The 17,500-nt window shown below is 51.0% G+C and overlaps 5 protein-coding genes across 5 annotated transcripts; 3 read left to right on the forward strand and 2 right to left on the reverse strand.

The window, feature by feature from the left end:
• Positions 1 to 2,817: 2,817 nt before the first annotated feature.
• Positions 2,818 to 4,230, forward strand: EAH_00036780 (hypothetical protein, conserved; the record flags this gene model as incomplete). Its single annotated transcript, XM_013395584.1, has 1 exon — positions 2,818 to 4,230. The coding sequence occupies one exon, from the start codon at positions 2,818 to 2,820 to the stop codon at positions 4,228 to 4,230; it is 1,413 nt and encodes a 470-aa protein (XP_013251038.1).
• Positions 4,231 to 4,920: 690 nt separating this feature from the next.
• EAH_00036790 (hypothetical protein) lies at positions 4,921 to 5,969 on the reverse strand (the record flags this gene model as incomplete). The annotated part of the gene is made up of 2 exons (XM_013395585.1): positions 4,921 to 5,078; positions 5,882 to 5,969. The coding sequence occupies 2 exons, from the start codon at positions 5,967 to 5,969 to the stop codon at positions 4,921 to 4,923; spliced, it is 246 nt and encodes an 81-aa protein (XP_013251039.1).
• Positions 5,970 to 9,612: 3,643 nt separating this feature from the next.
• On the forward strand, positions 9,613 to 10,765 carry EAH_00036800 (hypothetical protein; the record flags this gene model as incomplete). Its single annotated transcript, XM_013395586.1, has 2 exons — positions 9,613 to 9,629; positions 10,210 to 10,765. 2 exons carry the CDS (start codon positions 9,613 to 9,615, stop codon positions 10,763 to 10,765), a joined length of 573 nt encoding a protein of 190 aa, XP_013251040.1.
• A 141-nt stretch (positions 10,766 to 10,906) lies between these two features.
• On the reverse strand, positions 10,907 to 14,700 carry EAH_00036810 (hypothetical protein, conserved; the record flags this gene model as incomplete). Its single annotated transcript, XM_013395587.1, has 2 exons — positions 10,907 to 10,988; positions 11,090 to 14,700. 2 exons carry the CDS (start codon positions 14,698 to 14,700, stop codon positions 10,907 to 10,909), a joined length of 3,693 nt encoding a protein of 1,230 aa, XP_013251041.1.
• Positions 14,701 to 14,886: 186 nt separating this feature from the next.
• EAH_00036820 (hypothetical protein) lies at positions 14,887 to 16,631 on the forward strand (the record flags this gene model as incomplete). Its single annotated transcript, XM_013395588.1, has 5 exons — positions 14,887 to 14,890; positions 14,999 to 15,003; positions 15,156 to 15,280; positions 15,406 to 16,043; positions 16,285 to 16,631. The coding sequence occupies 5 exons, from the start codon at positions 14,887 to 14,889 to the stop codon at positions 16,629 to 16,631; spliced, it is 1,119 nt and encodes a 372-aa protein (XP_013251042.1).
• Positions 16,632 to 17,500: the final 869 nt, after the last annotated feature.

A 17,500-nucleotide genomic window follows, 5' to 3' on the forward strand; every position in this document is an offset into this window, starting at 1 on the left:
CCTGATGAGTAGGGGCCCCCTGAAGAGTAGGGGCCCCCCCCTCCGAAGCGGGGGCCCCCCCCCCAGGATGAGGGGCCCCCTCCCCAAGATGAAGAGGGGCCCCCACCCCAGGATGATGAGGGGCCCCCCCCCCAGGATGAGGGGCCCCCCCCTTCACCCCAGGATGGTGGGGGGCCCCCCTTTGGGGGCTCTAACTCTAATTTAAGAGGCCTCCCTTCTATGCAACATCCGTCAAAGGCTTCAACTGCTCGACGCGCATCAGCTAATGTACGAAAGACGCAGCCCCCTGTACCCTGTATAAATAAAAGTAAATAAATAAATAAATAAATAAATAAATAAATATATATATATATATATATATATATATATGTATACGAGAATTAATAATATAAATACATGCAAATTAGATAGATATACTCAATAGACTAAATAAAATATAATTATTCAGCATATTAACAGTATAAATATATTAAAGACAATAAATAATATTAATATAAACCATAGAGTAAATATACTTTATAAAACAAATAAAATAAACTAGATACACATATAAACATATTATATATAAAAATATGTAAATAAATAAATATATATATATACTTATATATATATATATTTATTTGTTTTTAATAGAATAAATACAGCAACATATTTATTTATATATTTAGTTTATTCTGTTTTATAAACAGAATAAACTAAATATATAAATAAATATGTTTAATAGATTAAACTAAATAAACATTTATATATATTTATATTTAATACAACAAAATAGAATAACATATTTAATATAGTAAATAGAATACAAACAAACAAACAAACAAACAAACAATAAATAAATAAATAAATAAATAATAAATAATAAATAATAATAATAATAAATAAATAAACAAAGGGTTAAGGCTTAATATAATAGATATGCCTCACCATACTTCTGTCTGTTCTATCATAGTCAACCCAAACCTTGAGCAGCCCCGTGCAGTCTTGCATTAATTCTTTTAATTCGCTCTCTATGACTGAATAGTCTAAGCCTCTTATACGTACAACAATGCTGCGGGGGCCCCTATAAGGAGCAGCAGCAGCAGCAGAAGCAGGGGGGCCCCCTAATGAAGATGCAGACCCTCGATATCTATACGATGATGAGGGGCCCCATGAAGATGAATTAGGGCCCCCAAATCCACCGCCTCGGCCCCCACGGTAGCCACCTTCTCCTCGCTGCAGCAGCAGCAGCAGCAGCAGAAGCAGAAGCAGCAGCAGCAGCAGCAGAAGCAGCAGCAGGAGAATGCTTATGACCATGGAGAGTTGATGCATTGAACACCGCTGATGCAGCAGCAGCAGCAGCTTCAGCAGCTAGTGAGAGCACTCTTCAGGATACTCTCTTGCAGCAGCAACAGCAACAGCAACAGCAGCAGCAGCAGCAGCAGCAGCAACAGCCAGACTGAGCCGCACCATGTAGCCTCCTCGTCTAACAGGCCCTTCTCTCCTTTCTGCTCTTCTCTCCCTCCTCTCTGCCTCCACAATATCGTCTGAGGTGCACATACACCGCAAACACGAAAGGCAAGTGCTGTTGCTGCAGCTGCAGCTGCTGCTGCACCTCGTGCAGCAGCAGCAGGTGATGCAGCAGCCCCCGTGCTGCAGCTGCAGCAGCTTCTTCTGGGCCGCACGAACATCAGAAGTATGCACAATCCGCATGCTGCTGCAGCACAGAAGCAGCAGCAGCCGAAGCAGCAGTAGCAGCAGCAGCACCAGCAGCACTAGCAGCAGCAAGGGCCCCGTTGCTCCCTGCCCCACCAAGCGTCATATCCAACATTGACTTCGCCATTTTGCTGTTCCTGCTGCTGTTGCTGCTGCTGCTGTTTATGGTGCTTGTGCTGCTGCTGCTGCTGCTGCAGGGAATACAGATGCTGGGAAGAGTGCCACACGAGCTGCTGCTGCTGCTGCTGCTGCTGCTGCTGCTGCAGCAAACGGCGACTTGTAGCCGTTGCAGCAGGCCCTAACTCCTGTGCTTGAGATTAAGCGATTCTGCCCTTGGTGGGTCGCCTGCTGCTGCTGCTGCCGCTGCTGCTGCTGTGGCCGCTGCTGCTGCTGCTGCTGCTGCTGCTGCTGCTGCTGCACTATAGTCCAATGGGGAACGAAAGACAACGCGAAGCCAAGATAGAGCTGCAGAGGAAGTCTAGCCTTTTAACATTTCTTCAGGGGAGCAACTCACTTGCTGAGAGTCGCAGCAGCAGCAGCCGCAGTAGCAGCAGCCGCAGCAGCAGCAGCAGCAGCGACGGCGGGGCCCCCAACCAGCACGCTGCTGCTAGCAGCAGCAGCAGACCCCCTGTCTAAACAGAAACAGTAATACACAAAGCAAAACAATGTTTATATCTTTCTAGTCTTACATTTGAGTTGCTCGCTGCGGTGTGTGGCCCGAGTTTGCTGCTGCTGCTACTGCTGCAGCTACACCAGCAGCAGGAGCAGCAGCAGCAGCAACGGGCGAAGCCGTTAGTTTTTGGGGGGCCCTTTGAGGGGCGTTGAGCTTCCGCTGAGGTGTGCGTCTCAGTAAGCAGCAGCAGCAGCAGCAACAGCAGCAGCAGCGACGGCAGCAGCACCGCGAGCGACTGCAACGCCTGTGTTGCTGCACACAGCAAAGCTTCATCAGTAGCAGCAGCAACAGCAGCAGCTACAGGAGCTGCTGCCGCTGCAGCAGCAGCGGGGATTTCTAGCCCCTCATGTGCGGGTGTGGGGGCCCCTGAGGATGAAGACAGGGCCCTCGCAAGCCCTGAGTGTCTTTGCTGCTGCTGCTGCTGCTGGTGCTGCTGCTGCACTTCCAATATGTTTTCTCTAGTAGCAGGAGTGCTGCGGTGGCTGCAGCAGCAGCAGGAAGTCCGCGTGCTGCTGCTGGGGCTCGAGGGCAGCGGGAAGACGACCCTTGCTCTGCTGCTGCGTTCCCACAGCAGCAGCAGCAGCAGCAGCAGCAGCAGCAGCAGAGGCGGGGGTGATCTTCCGCAGGTGAGCCCGACGAAAGGGTTTACGGTGTACAAGGTGCAGCAGCAGCTGCAGCAGCAGCAGCAGCTGCTGCTCTGGGATGTAGGCGGCAGCAAGCCCTTCCAGTGCTTGTGGGGCGAGTATATTAAAGATGCAGATATTTGCTTCTTTCTTTTAGACAGTATTGACACAGGAAGGCTTCCTGAGGCTGCTGCTGCTCTCGGCGCTGTCTTGGAGAGTGCTGCTGCTGCTGCTACTGCAGCAGCAGCAGCAGCAGCGGAGTCTGCAGCAGCTGCTGCTGCGGCGGGGAAGCAGCAGCAGCAGTCGCTTAAGGTCACCCCTCTACGTATTCTCGTTGTTTGCAGCAAGCAAGGCGAGCCGGGGGCCCTGGAGTGCGGCGTGCTGCTGCAGCGGCTGCTGCTGCTGCTGCTGCAGCAGAAGCAGGAGAGGGACCAGCAGCAGCAGCAGGAGCCAGAGGCAGCAGCACAACAACCGAGCCCCAAGCAGCAGCAGCAGTTGCTGCTGCAGCAGCAACAGATAATAAAACAGCATCTTATTGGCTGCTTAGGATTCAATGCTATTACCCACGTTGGCCTGGAGGAGCTGCTGCAGGCAGCAGCAGCAGCAGCAGCAGCAGCGCCGCTGCAACAGGCTCATCAGCGTGAAATGGTTGCTGCTGCATTAGAAACAGCAGCAGCAGCAGCAGCTGCTGCTGCTGCTGCAGATGCTGCCGCAGCCTCAGCGTTCGTCAGCCCATCCTCCCCAGGCGAACTGCAGCAAAGCCCTGATCAGCAGCCGAAGCAGCAGCAGCAGCAGCAGCAGCAGCCATGCGAAGCCAAACAGCTGCCAGTGGGGGAAGGACATCAATCCCCTTCTCCGTCTTGCGACGAGCTGCAGCAGCAACAGCAGCAGCACAACTCTCCCAACAGCAGCAGCAGCGGCATTAGCAGCAACAGCAGCAGCGGGGCGGCTGAAGCAGCAAAGACAGCTTCGCCGCCTAATGAAATGAAGACTGTTGCTGCTGCAGGCCCAGCCGTATCGGGGCCTCTCAGCAGAAACAGCAGCAGCAGCAACAAGAGCGGCGGCGAGAGAAGCAGCGGCAGTGCGTGCAGCAACAGTGCAAGCAGGAAGGCGAACAGCAGCAGCAGCAGAAGCAGCAGCAAGAGGGGAGGTAAGGCGTTATATGAGCCCGAGAGTGAGTCAGACTTAGATAGACTGCTGCAGCGGCAGTGGCTTGCTGCATCGCAGCATAAGACATAGCAATAGCAGCAGCAGCAGCAGCAGCAGCGGCGTTGGGCTGTACGGACACCCCAAGGGTGCATGCATGCATGCATGAAGTTGCTGCTGCAGTTGCAGCTGCAGCTGCAGCAGCTACTGAATCTCCTCAAGTTGCGAAGACAGCAGAACGAAGGCAGCAGCTTAGAGAGGCACGAGCCTGGAGCCTGCGGTGTACAGACACCTCCCGTTCATAGCAAAAATGCAGCAGCAGCAGCAGCAGCAGCAGCAGCAGCAACTGCTGCTGCTGCTGCAGCTGCTGTTGCAGCTGCAACAGCAGGCCGCGGGCATTTGCGGGAGAAGCCGCAACGCTAACAAACTGAAGCCAGCAGAATATCATTAAATGCAAACAAGAGTAAATAAATAAATAAATAAAGAGATGAAGAAGAGCACAGACCTAAGGACTGTGTACACCACAGCCAAGGAAACAGCGATTGTATTTATATTTATAAAGTATATATAATATATATTATATATTTATAATATATATTATATATGTAAGCATGCACACACACACACACACAGGGAGCCGTGCAGACGTATATATTAATATCTACACACAAGAATAAGATATATTTATATATGTATATATATATCTTTATAATTTATCTTTATATCTTTATAGAGGTATGTTAATAATAATATTTATAGAGACAAACATATATATTTGCTTCTTCAGCTCTGACGCTGCATCTTAGAAGCAGCAGAACCTGCTTCAGTTGTCGCCTGCCGTTTGCCTGCAGCAGCAGCCTGCTGCTGCTGCTGCTGCTGCTGCTGCTCTGCTTCTGCCTCTGCTTCTGCGTCTTCCTCTTCTAAGTCGTCATCTTCTTCATCTGCAGCAAACAAAGACAAATAAAAAATAAAAAACAAAATAAATATAACGAACAAATAAAAAACAAATATAAAGAAGACGTGAAAAACAAACAAATATAAAAATAACAAAAACAAAAAACAAATATATCAACGCAGAGGCGAAAAAACAAACAAATAAACATAAAAAATAAATAAAAAATAAACAAAGATGAACAAATAAACAAACAAACAAAAAAACAAACATAAAAATAAAAATAAGAATAAGGATGAGAAGAAGTGAGACGAACAAACAGAACAAACAAAACAAACAAAACAAACGAAAAACAAACAGCACATTACTTATTACTACTTATTACTACTTATTACTAATACTATTACTATTACTATTACTACTAATACTATTACTACTAGTACTATTACTGCTATTGCTGTTAATACTATTACTATTTCTGCTAATACTATTACTACTAGTATTAAAACAACTATTTCAACAACAAATACTGTTATAACAACTCAAATAACAATAATAATAAGTATAATAACAACAAATATTATAATAGCATGTATAATAACAAGTATTATAATAACAAGCTTAATAAACTTTTATAACGAGTATAACAGCAACAAATATTATAATAACAAATATAATAGCAGCAAATACTATAAAAACAAACATAACAACAACAAATATAATAACAAGTATAATAATAAGCAAATATTATAATAACGAGTATAATAATAAGCAAATATTATAATAACGAGTATAATAATAAACAAATAATATAATAAAAAGTTTAATAAGAACAAATAATATATTATTTACCTTCATCTTCTTCATCTATTTCTTCATCGTCTTCAGCATCGCAGTTGGGTTCGAAGTCCTCAACATCTTCAGCGTCTTGTTCAGGCATCTCAGCTTCATAGAAATCCTTTAGAGTTGTATCAACTTCTTCGTCTGTTTGTTTGTTAAACATACACAAACTAGCAGCAATATCCTGTTTGTATACTGCTATCTATGCATGCATGCGACGCATGCATTCGTAGATGCATGCAGAAGCATAAACATAAACATATGCATAAGCATGCAGACACAGAAGCATAAGCATGCGTGCATGCATGCATTTAAATACATTACAAATGCATGCATGCAGAAGCACATGCATGCATGCATGCATGCAGAAGCACATGCATGCATGCATGCATTTGCATGCACGTGGGTTGTGAACGTCTTATTATGTTTGATATGCGTGTGTATATGAGGACAGTCTGTCTTAATTAATTAAAAAGCTTTATTTAAATATATTTATCTCACCTTCTTCTTCTTCATCAGAGTCTGTGTCTGCTGCTTCTCTTTCTTCACCCTGTCTATCTCTTGAATCCAGCACAAGTAATGAAGGTACTAAAGCAAAAACCTTCTCTCTATATTCTGGTAGAGAAGCTACGGGGTTTAAATCTAAACCTAAGTGCTCCAGCTGCCCCAATCTCCCCTGCAGCAGCAGCAGCAGCAGCAGATGAAGCAGCAGCAGCAGATGAAGCAGCAGCAGCAGATGCAGCAGCAGCAGAATTCGTAGCACAAGAAAATACAGCAGCCATCGCAGAAGCAGCGGCACAGCAGCAGATACATCAGAAGTGATAGATGCAGCAGCACATACGACAGCAGCAAAAACAGCAACAACAGCAGCATATATAACAGCAGCAGCAGGAACATTCTACGCCTGCGCTTAACCTCCCCGCCCCAAAGCAGCCACAGCAGCAGCAGGAACAGCAGTAACAGCAGCAGCAGGAGCAGTAACAGCAGCAACAGGAGGACTGACTAGAGGCTGCAGGTCTTCTAATGTTTTGATGTGGTTGCCGCCAAGCTGTAGTTTGCGTAGATTAGGAAATGCATCTGCAATATGCTGAAGCCCCGAAGAGATATGATTATCTGTTGCTTCTAGTGTACGTAGGCCTTGCATGCAGGGGAGATTATTGAGGGTAGCGAGGCCTGTCTGATTTAGAGTTAATTTAGTTAGACCTGTAAACTTCTCCAGTGCTGCTGCATCTTCTGCGCTGATGCTGCGAATGCTTCTACCGTCTAATATAAGCTCCGTAAGCTCCTGGTGTACATCCACCGCATTCAAACCGTTGGGGGCCCCCTGGGGCCCCTGGGGGCCCCCTTCTTCTGCTGCAATCGCTGCTAGGAACTGCTCTACACGTTCAGCTATAGCTGCCTCCATTCTCTGCTGTATGTACAGGTGAGGAAGCAGATAGAGGAAGCAGAGGGAGGCAGCAGAGCGCCCTACGCCGCACTGAATAAAGAGTTTTAAAAAAGAAGCAATAGAACACAACACCGCTGATCTCTAATAACTGCCAACGAAGAGCTGCTGGACGTCTTTACAGCGGATTCGGTGTTTGATAAACCCACAGAAATGCAGGAAATGACTCCTTACTCCCGCTCAACTGTATAAACACAAAGAAAGATGTCCTAAGAAATAGACAACAATCAAAAAAAAGAAGGAGAGGCTCCCGCTGCTTCTGCGGCTGCCGCAGTGGGGGCTCCACCGGTGGGGTCGGTGGGCGATAGGCTGCTGCTGCAATGAGGGGTGCAGTAAGGAAGTATAGAAAGGAGAGCTGCTGCTGCTTTCTTTATACCTTCTTGTGAGTTGTTTGGGTGTTATTCTTCTCAAAGTTCTCCACCTGCATGCAGCTGCCTAAATGCAATAACCCAACAACTGCACAACGGCTTCATCCCCAGTACAGCAGCAGCATGCAGCGCCTCTGCAACGGAGCTGTCTACAAACAATCGCGAGGGGCCTCCAGCACAGCAAAGGGGATGCCGCAGAAAAAGAATATTGCTCTAAAATGAGAGCAAATAACTTATTAAACTTGATTTTCGCTGGTGGTGAACAAAAGCTAATCATAACAACGGGAAAAAACAGGAAAGGGGGTTGCCGTTTGCTGCGGAGGAACGAAGTGCTGCAGACGGCTGCGCGGAAGGGCAGCAGAGAGCAATGAAATAGACGGAGAAAATATGCTGGAGAAACAGAAGAATACAAAATAAACTAATAAAAGTAATTCATCATGCGTGTGGAACATCGTTTGTACCGGAAACTTGAATAATACACGCAAGAAAGCTGCCTATACACCTGAACTGCTCAGTGCTCTGTGTCGAGTGATCGCTGTGGAACTCCGCACATTATTAAATTATATTGTGTTTGGTCTTCCTGGAAATGCTTTTCTTTCTGGTTTTCCTTTTATTCTGCCCCTCTACACTCCACAGAATGGGCGCTATTGCTGCAGATCAGCCCTTCCCTATGCCGCGACTTGCACAGGTACGCAGAGGGAGCTGCAAGCAAAGCGGGATCACCGCATAGAAGGCCGAAACATTAAAAGAAATATATTCAAAATATAAGTATATTCAAATATATTCAAATAAAACAGCTGCCAGGGTTTAATGAAGCAAATCCCCCGCCGTATACCGTCATAAATGTTGCAGCGGAGGCGCCACTCTTGACGGTCGGTCTTAGCGAAATTTCAGAATTTTTAAATTTTTGAGGAATATGAATTTTTGAATTTTTGAATTTTTGAATTACGCGGAGCGCAGGACCCACTGGAAGGTAATTTTGTTTTTGAGTGGATTCTCTCTGCGACCTTTTACGTGCACTGCTTAATGATATAAATGCAATAATAATAACAAATTTATTTATTTTCTCTGGAAACAAACGAGCAGAGCTGAAGAGAAAAGCAGAGGTATAGAACAATACCCAAAGACGACGACAACACCCCCTTCCCTCATTCTTCTTTTGTCTTAGCGAAAGGCGCAGATAAGAGTTACTCACGACCTCAATCAGTGCGTCTCTTTGCAAATACTATCACAGCAGCAGCAGCAGCAGCAGCAGCAACATCAACAGCAGCAGCAGCAAAGTTGAAAGCACCCCAACTTCGCTGTAGGCAGGCTAAGGAGAACCTCAAGGGATTCAAAACCCTGGAAGCAGCTCGCAACAAACTCGCAGGCAAGCACAGCCCTAAGAGCAGCAGATAAGAAGCAACTGCAGTAATAATGATAATACTAATGAAAAAATAGTAGTAATGAATAATAATAGTAATAATAAATAGTAGTAATAACTAAAAATAATCAATAATAATATAACAAGCTTAATATTTGCTTTCATTAGAGCGCATACATCTACTAAGGAACGCCTGAGGCTGAGAGCAGCAGCTGCAAATATAAACAAACCCTTTCCTCTCCTTGGGTCTCGGTCAGAGGGGGAGCAGCAGCAACACTGGAAGCTGCATCTGCTACGATAGCTAAAAGCTGTTGACCGCGGCAGCAGCAGCAGCAGCTGCAGCAGCAGCAGCTGGACTAGCTGCAGCAGCAGCTACAGTGTCTGCAGCAGCATGCGCTAGAGTTGCTATCCTGGCCTCGCCCCGACTTTTTATTATCTGCTGCAGCAACAACTGCTGCAGCTGCTGCATATGCTGCTGCATTTGTTGCTGCTGCAGCTGGAGGTTACTTCTTTCTTTGCTGCATACGAGCTGCATATTTGCTTCTGCTGCTGCGAATAAGATTTTGAAATGTCTCCTTTAAGGAGGTATGACGGGGGGCCCCTTGTGGCTCTGCAGCGCTGCTGCTGCTGCTGCTGCTGCTGCTGCTGCCTTCCCCCCCTCTTCTGTCTGGTGTTGTATTTGCTGCTGTCTTCCCCTCGTTGCCTTCGCTGCTGTGCAGCAGCAACGGAGAAGCATCTGTAAGCCACTCGCTTCGGCAGGAGAAAGCACTCAAATTAGGCAGCTGCTGCTGCAGCTGCGCTGCTGCTGCTGCTGCTGCTGCTGCTGCCGGATCCATACAGAGGCTGCGGAGCCGCTTCAAATCGCCCAGCAGCGGGTGCTGCACCCAGAAAGAAAGCTGGGGGTAGACAGACTCCTGCGCTGCTCGTGCTGCTGCTGTTGCTGTTGCTGCTGCTGTTGCTGTTGCTGCTGCTGTTTTTCCCTGAAGGGTTGCAGCAAAAGCAGCAGCAAGATCTTGTAGCAGCACCTCTCCGTCATCATCTGTGAAGGTTGCTGCTGCAGCGTATGCAGCAGCAGCAGCAGAGAGGGGCTCAAAAGCACACCAAAGCAGCGGCCGGGCTGTTCCATCTGCATCTGCTGCTGCTGCTGCTGCTGCTGCTGCTGCAGGTCCTTGTACTGGAGGCACAGCGAAGGGGAGGCAGCAAGGAGGAAGGCCTGTGCGAGGGTCGGTGCTGCTGATGAAGTGGCGCAGCGCCTGCAGCAACAGCAACAGCAACAGCAGCAGCAACCGCAGCAAAAGCAGCAGCTGCAGCACCAGCAGGAAGAGCAGCAACAGCAACAGCAGCAGCATCCGGAGCACGAGCAGCAGCAACAGCAGCACCATCACGCAGAGCAGCAGCAGCAGCATCCGGAGCAGCAGCAACAACCACAGCAGCAGCAGCAGCAGCACCAGCAACAACCACAGCAGCAGCAGCAGCAACACCAGCAACAACAACAGCAACAGCAGCAGCAGCACCAGCAACAAAAACAGCAACAACAACAGCAACAACAGCAACAACAACAGCAACAGCACCAGCAACAACAACAGCAACAGCAGCAGCACCAGCAACAAAAACAGCAACAACAACAGCAACAACAGCAACACCACCACCACCAGCAGCAACAGCAGCAGCAGCAGCAGCAGCAGCAGCTTACCTTGGAAGCAGGGGTGTGGGGCTGCTGATAGGGAGAGACAACGGCGTCGAACTCCTCAGGGGACTCAACAGCTTCAATATTTTTTTCTATGCGCTCAAAGTCAGGGTGCAGCAAGTTCCAGAGGCGTCTGCGTTTAGGCTGCAGCAGCAGCAGCAACCCCTGGCGCTGTTCAAGAGCGACCAGCGTGCTGCTGCTGCTGCTGCTGCTGCTGCTGCATAAGTCCCTGCTGCTGCAGCAAGCAGCCAATGCTGCTGTACATACACCCGAAGGCAACCCGCAGCAACTGTGAGGCACCCACTGCATTTGTTTAAACGGGTTTACTTTGCTTGTTTCTAAAGATAAGAGAAGGGACTCTATTGCATTTGCTGCTGCAGAGTCTAGCATATAAAGCCCCGTCTGGCTGCCTCTGTTCGCGCATACTGCAGCAACAGATGGCTGCTCCCTGCTGCTGCTGCTGCTGAAGCAGCAAGCAGTATATTTCTCACGCTGCACTCGGTCCTGCTGCACAAACTGCAGCACCAGCTGCAGCGGGAGAGAAGCCCCTCTCTGCATGCACATGCTCTCGTCTTCCGATGACTCCTCGTCGCTCCCTGAACCCTCTCCTGCTGCTGCTGCTGCTGCTGCTGCTGCTGGCGCTGTTGTTGCAGCAGCTGCTGCAGGTGCTTCGGCTTCTGGTGCTGCCGCTGCTGCTGGTGCTGCTGGGGCATCTGTTTCTGCCGTTGTTGCTTGCGCATCTGCATCTGCTGCTGCTGCTGGCCCATCTGCTTCCGCTGATGCAGCTGGTGCATCTGCTGCTGCTGCTGCTGCTGCTGCTACATCTTCTGTTGCTGTTGTTTCTGGTGCTGCTGCTGCTGCTGTTCCTTCTTCATGGGGCTGCAGCCTACGTCTCCTGCTGTGAGGCTCCTCCCCGGAATCTAGCTGCCCGCTGCTGCTGCTGCTGCTGCCGCTGCTTCCGTCAGCGTCCATCATCTCCAGCTGCTGCTCCTGCTGCTCTTGCTGCTGCTGCTTGCCTTCGCTGTTCTCTCTCGGCCTTTTTCTCTGTGCGCATGCGTCGCCTTCCACTTCCGCTGCTGCTGCTGTTGCTGCTTCTGCTGCTGCTGGTGTTTCTGCTGCTGCTGCTGCAGTTGTGGCTGCTGCAGCAATTGCTGCTGGCTCCAAGGGGTCCGCCTCTTTGTTCGTGCACACGTTTGCTTCTGCCTCGTCATCCTCCCCCTTAGCAGCAGCAGTAGCAGCAGCAGGGGCACCGCCTGTTGCTGCTGCTTCTGCTTCTTCTGCTTCTGCTGTTGCTTCTGCTTCTTCTGCTTCTGCTGCTGCTGCTGCTGCTTTGCCAGTGCTGGGGGAGACACAGACAGCAACAATTTTATCTGCTGCTCGCAGCAGCAGCAAACCGCCGTCAGGCCGCGCCTTCACCTCAACAGTTCCTGCTGCAGCAGCAAAGTGAGCGCACCCCACAATCTCTGCCACCTGCTGCTGCTGCTGCTGCTGCTGCTGCTGCTGCTGCGGCTCCGACTGATCCTGCTGCTGCTGCTGCTGCCAGTCCGGCTGCAGCAACCGCAACACCCACATACTGCCAGCTGCCGAACAAACAGCCACAAGCTCCTCAACATCCTGCTGCTGCTGTTGCTGCTGCAACAGCAGCAGCTGCAGCTGCTGCTGCAGTTGCTGCTGCTGGATAGGGAACAGCTGCAGCCTCAGTTGGTCTGGAGGCCTTCGAGTGAAGCAGCAAAAGGGAAAGTTGCTGCTGCGCCCAGAGAGAGACCACCGGTCGCTGCTGCTGCAGCTGCTGCTGTTGCCGCTGCTGCTGCTGCTGCTGTTGCTGCTGCGGGGAGGCAGCAGCTCGCCGCATCGACCCCACAGCGGCTCTGCACGGTAGCAGCAGCAAGAAGGAGGCAGCAGCGCCAATGAAGACAAATCAAACAGCTGAGGGAAACCCGGTTCTTGCTGCAGTAACTGCTGCTGCTGCCGGTGGTGCCGCAGCAGCTGCTGCTGCAGATACTGCAGCAGCAGCTGCTGAGGCCGCAATGCAAAATGCAGCAGCAGCGGTGCGGTGTACGTACAGCTCTCTGCTTCAGACCGAGGATCAGCAGCAAAAGAGACAATTAAAACCATACGCCCCTCACCCGACAATGTCTCTAGATCTGCTGCTGTTGCTGCTGCTGCTGCTGCTGCAGCTGCTGCTGCTGTTGCTGCGGATTCGTTGTTTTGTTTCGAGGCTTCCACCGATGCACCCGTAGGAGCAGCAGAAGCACCAGTGACTGTTGTTGTTGTTGTTGCTGCTGCTGCTGCTGCTTCTGCTGCGCGTGCTGTTGCTGCAGCAGCAGCAACGGCAAAACGCCAAGCACCATCGGCTCGCCTTGCTGTTGTCGTAGCAGCAGAAGGCAGCAGCAGAGACAGCAGCTGCAAGCAGCAGATTTTTACTCTCTCATTCTCTGCAGCAGCAGCAGCAGTAGTAGTAGCAGCAGCAGTTGCAGTTGCTGCTGCTGAGTCTGCCGTCTGCTGCTCTTTGCTGCAAACCTGCCCCTCGCTGCTGCTGCGGCTGCTGCTGCTGCTGCTGCTGCTGCTGCTGCTCAGCTTTCCCCTTAGGCCTCCATCGCCGTCACCCGCGGGAGATGCAGCCCCACGCCCGGAGAGACCCTCCATTTGCTGCTGCTGCTGCTGCTGCTGTTGCTCTTGCTGCTGCTGTTCCTGCAGCTTGAGCTGTTGCTGTTCCTGCTGCTCTTGCTGCATATCGTGCTGCTGTTCTTGTCGCTGCTGTGGCCGCTCATTATCAGCGTCCTGCTGCTGCTGCTGCTGCTGGTCCTCACTTTCCTCTTCCTGCTGCTGCTGCTGCTGCTCCTGCTGCTGTTGGTCTGTATCATCATCCGTTTCGTCCCAGTCATCTCTGCTTTTGCTGCGTTTAGACAAGAGCTGGAGTTGTTGCTTTTGCTGCTGCTGCTGCTGCTGCTGCTGCAGCCCCAGGGCGGGGATTACCTGTACGTACACCTGGTGAAGATCCAGCTGCAGCAGCAACGCTGGCTGCTGCTGCAGCAGCGAGTAGAGGAATAGGCGGCAGCAACTCGTCAGCACCAACAGCGCCCGGTCTGCTGCAACAAAATCCAGCTGCTGCACTGGCTGCAGCTGCTGCTGCTGTTGCTGTTGCTGCTGCTGCTGCTGCTGCTGCGACGAGTCCATTGCTCCATCATTTGAGCTAGAGGGTGTTGGCAGCTCCGTAGGCTCTGCTGCTGCTGCTGCTGCTGCTGTTGGGCTGTTACCGTTTCTGTGCATTTCTTCTGCTGCTGCTCGTTGCTGCTTACTGCAGCAGCAGCAGCTGCTGCTGCAGCAGCAGCTGCTGCAAGGGACCTGCAGCTGAATGTAAGCGTACAAAGCCAAGGTATCTACAGCAAAAATCTGAATATCTTTTGCTGCTGCAGCAGCAAGCAATGCTCCGCTCTGACTCAGAGCGAAGCTGCTGTAACCTCGCAGCAGCTCAGGATACACCCGAGCTGCTGAAGGACCCCCTGCTGCTGTTGCTGCTGCTGCTGCTGGGGGGGATGCAGCGGCTGGGTGAGGGTCTTCCACTGCTCCTTCTGATGTGCCTGCTGTTGCTGCTGCTGCAGCCGCAGGTGTTGCTGCTGCCAGCGTTGCTGCTGCTGAAGCTGCTGCTTCCTCCCTCTTGTAGATGGGGGTCCCACTTGCTCGGTTTGCTGCTGAGTAAGAATCCTTGCTGCTGCTGCTGTTGCTGCTGCTGCTGTATGCGAGGGCGAACAAGGTTGCAGGGCCTGTGGTTTGCTGCTGCAGCAGAAGCTGCTGCCGCTGCTGCTGCTGCTGGTCCCGCAGCTGCAGCCGCTGCACCCAGGGATGCAGCTGTGAACGAGGGAAGCAAGGAAGTGCTTGCAGGTCTTGCGGCTGCTGCAGCAGCAAATCCACACGAGAGGCCCAAGGGGGGCCCCCCTCCTCCGGTGTATACACCTCAGGGGGAGCCATCACCCTAAACCCTAAACCCTAAACCCTAAACCCTAATTTTCAAACCCTTTAAACAAATAAAACAGCTGCTGCAGGCAGAGCAGCAGACGTCATGGAGAAAGGCCTTAACCCTATAGACCCTAAGGGGGGCCCCCATGGGGGCCCCCTGAGGGGCCCCTATGGGGGCCCCCCAACGTTATGTTATAAATGAGTAAGTTTTGCTGCAGCTAATTTGAGGTGTATGCTGAGCTTTAAAGAGGCACAAAGGGTTTAGGGTCTAGGGTTTAGGGTTTAGGGTTTACGGTTTGGGGTTATACAGTGGAGGTGCCCATACACCCCACGCAATTGCGTTTCTTCATTATTTAAAAAGGCAGGGGGGGGCCCCCCAGAGATGGATGGGGGCCCCCAGACCCGCAGCATGCAGCCTTGCTGCTGCACACTGCTGCTGTTTTTGTGTATAGCCGCTGCTGCTGCAGCCCCAGCAAGTGCAGCAACAGCAACAGCAACAGCAACAGCAACAGCAGCAGCAGCCGCAGCAACAACAGCAGCAGCAACAACAACAGCAACAGCAGCAGCAGCAGCAGGTTCTTTTCAACCTTTTGTGTGTCGTTGCATCTATAGGGGGCCCCTTAAACTGCCTCCTTCTGCAGTCCTCTCGGGGCCCCCCTCTTTCCTTTTGGGGGCCCCCTGGGGGCCTTCCCGACCCCTTACCTTTTGCTGCTCAAGGGGGCCCCCTCTTGGGGGCCCCCCCTCATTGCATGCGGCTCAGGGCCCTCTGGGGGCCCCTCTGGGGGCCCCTCTAAAGGCCCATCTGGGGGCCCCTGTGGAGGCCCCTAAGGGGGCCCCTCCGGGGGCCCCTCTGGGGCCCCCACAATCTGCTGATGCTGTAGCAGAGCAGCAAGGGACCTCCCTTTGGCTGCAGCAGCAATTTAAAAATTATCTCAGAGGCTACGACCTCTGTCTCCTCCTCCCTCGCGGCTCTGTAGAAGCACAAACCCTATCCACTACCCTTACAATCGGGGGGCCCCCAAGGGGCCCCCAGGGGGGCCCTCTGGGGGGCCCCCAGGCAGAAGAGGGGGGCCCCCAGGGTGATGAAGAGCCCCTATGGGTGGGTCGGGTCCCCGCAGAAAGCCCAGAGGCTTCAGTGCTGCTGCAGCTGCTGCTGACGTCGCAGCAGCTGCAGCAGCAATACCCCGCCAGGCCTCCGGTGGTTTTCTTGCAGCCGAGAGACCCCCGCACTGCAGCAGCAGCAGCAACAGCAGCAGCAGCAAAAGCAGCAAAGAAAGGGGCAGAAGGAGCAGGAACAGCAGCAGGAGCAGGAGCACCGGGATCTGCAGCAGCAGCAGCAGCAGCAGGCATGCTGGGTGCTGCTGCTTCAGGGCTGAAGTGGGGGCCCTGCTGCATGCAGCATTTAGGGCTCCCTTTAGCCTGGTGCGGTTTGCTGTCTCCTGCTTCATTTCCAGTCAGCAGCAAACTGCAGCCGCAGAAGCTACACCTCCTTCTCAGCAGCTTAGCAGCAGAAGCACAACCTCCTGCTGCTGCTGCTGCACCTGATGCTGTTGCACCTGCTGCTGTTGCTGCACCTGCTGCTGCTGGAAGCATAAGGGCTGAATCTTGTGGGGGGCTTCGGGGGACCTCAGCAGAGACAAGGGGCCCAGCGCCACCTTCAGCAGCAGAAGAAGCAGCAGCAGCAGCAGCAGCAGCAGAAGCAGCAGCAGCAGCGGAAGCAGCAGCGGCAGAAGCAGGAGCAGCAGCAACGGCAGCACGAGCGAAAGGGGCAACAGAATCAGCAGCAGCAATGGGAGGTGCAGCAACAGCAGCATCACCAGCAACATTACCAGCAGCAGCACTACCAGCAGCAGCAGCAGCAGCAGCAGCAGCAGCAGCAGCAGCAGCAGGAGCAGCAGCTTGTGAGGGAGAGCGTTGCAGCGGAGGTATGGGTCGGCCTTTAGGATCTGGTTTTTCTTTATTTTCTGCTGCTGCCTCTCTGTCTAGCTGCCTTAACATATCTTCTTTAACTCATGGGGGCCCCCTGCTTGCTGCTGCAGGGGGGGCCCCCCTCCCAGGGGCCCTCCTTCGTTCAATCGAGAAAACGTTGAGGTTAAGACTTTCTAAGCCTATCCTCCTTAAGACCCTTGCTGAAGTATGCTCATTAGGGTTTATTGTTAGGGTTTATTATTAGGGTTTAGTATCGGGGCTTAGCATTAGGGCTTAGTATTAAGGTTTATTGTTAGGGTTTATTGTTAGGGTTTATTAGAATATAATAGGGCTCATTAGGGTTTATTAGGGTTTACTGTGAGGGTTTATTAGGGTTTATTAGGGTTTATTAGGGTTTATTAGGGTTTATAGGGGTTTAGGCTGTAGGGTGTATTATTATTGTATAGGGTTTACGTTAGGGTTTAGCGACAGCCCTTAACCCTAATAAACCCTAACAGTAAACCCTAACAATAAACCCTAATAAACCCTCAAAGTAAACCCTATTAAACCCTAATAAACCCTAATAAGCCCTCAACGTAAACCCTCATAAACCCTAATAAACCCTAAAATACCTTTATAAACCCTAATAAACCCTAATAAACCCTAATAAACCCTGAAAAGCCCTTATAAACCCTAATAAACCCTCACCGTAAACCCTCATAAACCCTACTAAACCCTAGCAATAAACCCTGATAAACCCTAGCAATAAACCCAGACAAACGCTAGCAATAAGCCTTCGAACGCCTGAAGTTAAGCCCTGAGGAAGTGTTTGATTGTTTTTATGTTTAGGTCGCAAATACTTCCTTTGCTGCTGCTGCTGCAGCAGAGCTCGGGGTTTGTCTCT

This window comes from Eimeria acervulina, genomic scaffold, assembly GCF_000499425.1.
Source record: "Eimeria acervulina Houghton genomic scaffold, Eah_scaff401, whole genome shotgun sequence".
In the NCBI taxonomy this organism is placed as follows: Eukaryota; Apicomplexa; class Conoidasida; order Eucoccidiorida; family Eimeriidae; genus Eimeria; species Eimeria acervulina.